This window comes from Perkinsus marinus (genome assembly GCF_000006405.1).
Source record: "Perkinsus marinus ATCC 50983 genomic scaffold scf_1104296951568, whole genome shotgun sequence".
Lineage (NCBI taxonomy): Eukaryota > Perkinsozoa > Perkinsida > Perkinsidae > Perkinsus > Perkinsus marinus.
This window is the reverse complement of record NW_003209230.1, coordinates 9,951-13,641: the sequence shown is the minus strand read 5'-3', so window position 1 is coordinate 13,641 and position 3,691 is coordinate 9,951. Positions and strand designations below refer to the sequence as shown.

At 44.9% G+C, this 3,691-nt stretch overlaps 1 protein-coding gene across 1 annotated transcript; it reads left to right on the top strand.

Annotated features, from left to right (window-relative positions):
• Positions 1–2,676: 2,676 nt before the first annotated feature.
• Positions 2,677–3,498, top strand: Pmar_PMAR027496 (hypothetical protein; the record flags this gene model as incomplete). The annotated part of the gene is made up of 1 exon (XM_002777503.1): positions 2,677–3,498. One exon carries the CDS (start codon positions 2,677–2,679, stop codon positions 3,496–3,498), a length of 822 nt encoding a protein of 273 aa, XP_002777549.1.
• Positions 3,499–3,691: the final 193 nt, after the last annotated feature.

Below are 3,691 nucleotides of genomic sequence, written 5' to 3'. Positions count from 1 at the left end.
AATCATCTACTATGATACTGTATATGCAAACACGTTCGAATCAACTGGCGATACGAGGCCTTCTCCCACACATACTGTCGAATCCACAGTAGATCCGCATTAACAAATCGGTCTGGCTAGTTTCTCGAAGCGATGTCGGTATGACACCCGAGAGCTCCATGAAAGCTTTGCAGAGCGTGAGAGCATGTGCTTGCGTGCATTGCTAATCGGCTCCCTCAGAAGATTCATATGATCTTCAAGTATATACTTGAAGTATATGCTCTTATCTCGCTAGTGTAGTGCCTATGTGGTTTGTGCGAGACTCGGCGAGTATCAATCGGCATTATCATGAACACTTTAGGTTCTCCCATCATTATAATGGTGAAAGCTTGCTTCCCTGCCATCATCATCATCATCATCATCGCTGTGCTATTCAATCTACCACAGTGCGATGCTAAACTTCGTACTTTGTCATACCAGACTTGGTGTCATGGAGATTTCTGCTCAGGGAGGTGTCCTGGTCTGTCGCAATGTATAGGTGACCCTATCAAAGGATGTCAGTGCGGCGCCCCAACCTGATCACTCATTTCTGGTGAATGAGTACATTTTACTACAGTGTGAAGCCTAGAAGCTTCGGCTTTACCAGCACTTTTCCATGCGATATCTTCTTTCGCTCGTCCAATCCCATTTATTTTTTTTGTCATCTCATCCGGGGATGATATTATCCTGTTTCGATTTTCTGAGCATCGCTACTAAAGCTCTGAGTTGGCAGTCAACATCGTTACTCGGTTGGTAGGTAAAAGGAATACACTCAGAAGACTGAGACAAGAACGCATCTCGATATCGAGGTCCCCTTTCATTATAATAGTTCATCGAAGTCGCTGTAGAGGTCAACGGGTAACTTCATCAATAATCCCGCTTCGCTACAAGGAAATAGCGAAGTGGCTATCATAGGCCTAGGACCTAACCCCTGAACCAAGGAGGTGGTTCATTAAGGGAGAGGGGAAGTCTGTATCAAAAGCTAAGTATTCCAAAAAGGAGTTCTGATGAAGGTTGAACCAGCAACAGAGCTACTCCCTCAGCCCTCGTTCTTGAGAGTTCCCCAGTGACAGCAATGCATAACCCCCGAGCATTCCCCGTCACTATCTACAACACAGCCAGCTGTTAACATACACAGCGCGTTATATCTCATTTATTTTCAAAACTCCTTCCCACCTAAGGACCCTCAGTTCCTTACCCTCACCGTGAGTTCACGACTTTCTCAAGAATCCCTTCCCCTCTGTGATACTCAATTGAACCATTCTAAGGTTCTACGCCTAGCGATAGGTCCTGCCCTAGAAAGAAAGAATTGAATATTTTCAAGTAGAGCTTTCCAAATTCCATATTGAAATGTGCATTCCACATTCGAGTTCCACCATTTCAACTGGAGGGGAAAGAGATATCACCCAAAGCCACATCCAAGTTATCAGGTTAATCCTCGGCATGAGAATCTTCATAGTGAGTAGCATCTTTCGGATCACACCCCGAACGCGTTTGTGATGATATTCAAGATATCACTATAGTGAAGAGACAAGCAGTCGCCAATTTGCTTCTACGAAGGATGTTAGTGACCAGAGGCATTCAGGCTCTGATGTTGCCTCGATTATTGCCTAATTTGGCCTTCTATGAACACTGCCACAGAGATTATCAAGTTGAGTTGAGAGCAATGTTGTTGGAGACCAATTTGCCGGCCCGCTACTGGTAGAAGTTTCACAGCCTGGTCACCTACGCTTACAACAACTCTCCCTGTCACAGCGACGTGTACCTTGCCAAGGGTTCTACAACGTGGCTAGACACATCTCAGCGACAGTGAATCATCTAGCATTTCCTCTAGATCGTACTGCTCTGACACTGTCTCCCGTGAATTGAATCTTCTGCTCTTGTCAGCTGTGGCAGAACCCATGTCCTCTCGCCATGCCCTTCTCTTATCCATTTTGACCTACCGATAATACATCTTCTCAGCTCCAAACAGTTGCCTTCTTGGTGGGGATGCCTCCTACGAGGCTCCTCAGCATCCTCTATTGATCAGTTCATCATCACTAACCGGTACAAGTCACCCTCGCTCGATCCAGCTATCGAGCTCAGCAAAGAGTGCTTGTTGTTGGCCCTCTGAGAGATGCTTGTTCCGGACAAGAAATACAATCTGGTGGCTTATTATCCAACCTACCACCTAAAAGTACCATCAACTTGCTGACGCCGTTTGCAGGTGCAATCAGAAGCATCCAGCAAAAAAGAACCATCAGCATACTCATGTACTGTACAAGATTCTAACTCATAGACGGTAGCTTGTGACGTGTCCGGAACATCGACACCTCCTACTAGGGCTACAGTGACATTTCTCTATTCGGCTGTGAGAAATTTTCCCACAGCCGAATAGTGGATGTTCAATGAGTTCCCCGAGAAGGACGACCAGAAGTCAGCGCCATTCAAGAGTGGTAATGTAGGATAAGTATCCTAGCACACAAAGTATATCTGTCCCTATTGTGCCATTCGTATCCTAGCCTAGCTTTGCAATGTATAAGTGTTATATTAGTAGTGAGTGAAGTTGGATCATCATTGTGATCTACTGTTGAGTTAGTCTAACGACTTCTCTATAACTTGGTAGCAGCTCCTTCGACAAGCAGAAGACGCCCTTCTTCAAGTTGTCCTCTATATGCAATGGTATCCGAGTCGACTTCTAATATGCAACTGAAGATTACCCCTGTGTCCTTAACGGGTTCTAAGTTGACTATTGCCAAGATCGAGGGTTGGTTTAAGAAGTTCGAGACGATAGCCAAATTTTATAATTGGGGTGAGAAGGCTTATGAATATGTTCCGCTGTTCTTGGAAGATAAAGTGCAGGTTGCTTATGATCATATTCCGCTGTTTGATCGTACTGACTTGAATAAGGTGAAGGCTTCTCTCATCCACAGCCTCCTGACTCAAGACCCCTTTGAGGCCTTTAACTCTAGAGTCATGAATGATGACGAGTCGTATCTTGATTTTAGTTATGATCTCAAACAGCTTGCCCAGAAGATGTTATCTGTTGGTGGGAGTTCGGTGGTACCAGATGTGGCTGATGCTCTTGCACGAAGCCAATTCCTTCGTGGTATTGATGTTGAAATGGCGGAAAAACTGAGAATGCTCAAATTACAGACGTTGGATGAGATGGTAGAGAGAGCTAAAACTATAAGCCGTGGGAAGGAGATATCTGATCAACGAAAGCAGGAGCTGAGTTTTTATGCTGGTTACTATTCGGCTCACTATGAGGAAAAGGGTAAAGGCAAGGGCAACTACAACGTCAAAGGCGGCTATGAGAGCAAGGGTGTCTATTTGCAAAAGGATCCCTATTGGTTTAATAGGTGCTATTCTTGTGGACGAACTGGTCACCTCGCCAGGGACTGCCCTGTGAAGGTGGGCCCTGATGATACTACGGGTATGCTGGCTATTGATGAAGATTTCGATGCTGTTGATTTTGAAGCCCAAGACATGGGTAACTGATACAAGAGCATATTTTTAATGTGAGACCCAGCATGCTCCAGTTTTCAGTGGGTCCGTGTAGCAAGATCACTATGCAAATTGGTCTCTTAACGCTTGAGGCCATTCTTGATAGTGGTTCTTCCCTATCTATATTTCCTAGTCATCTTTTACGACTGATCTCTCCATTTCCTAAACTTCGTTATGTAGCTAAATC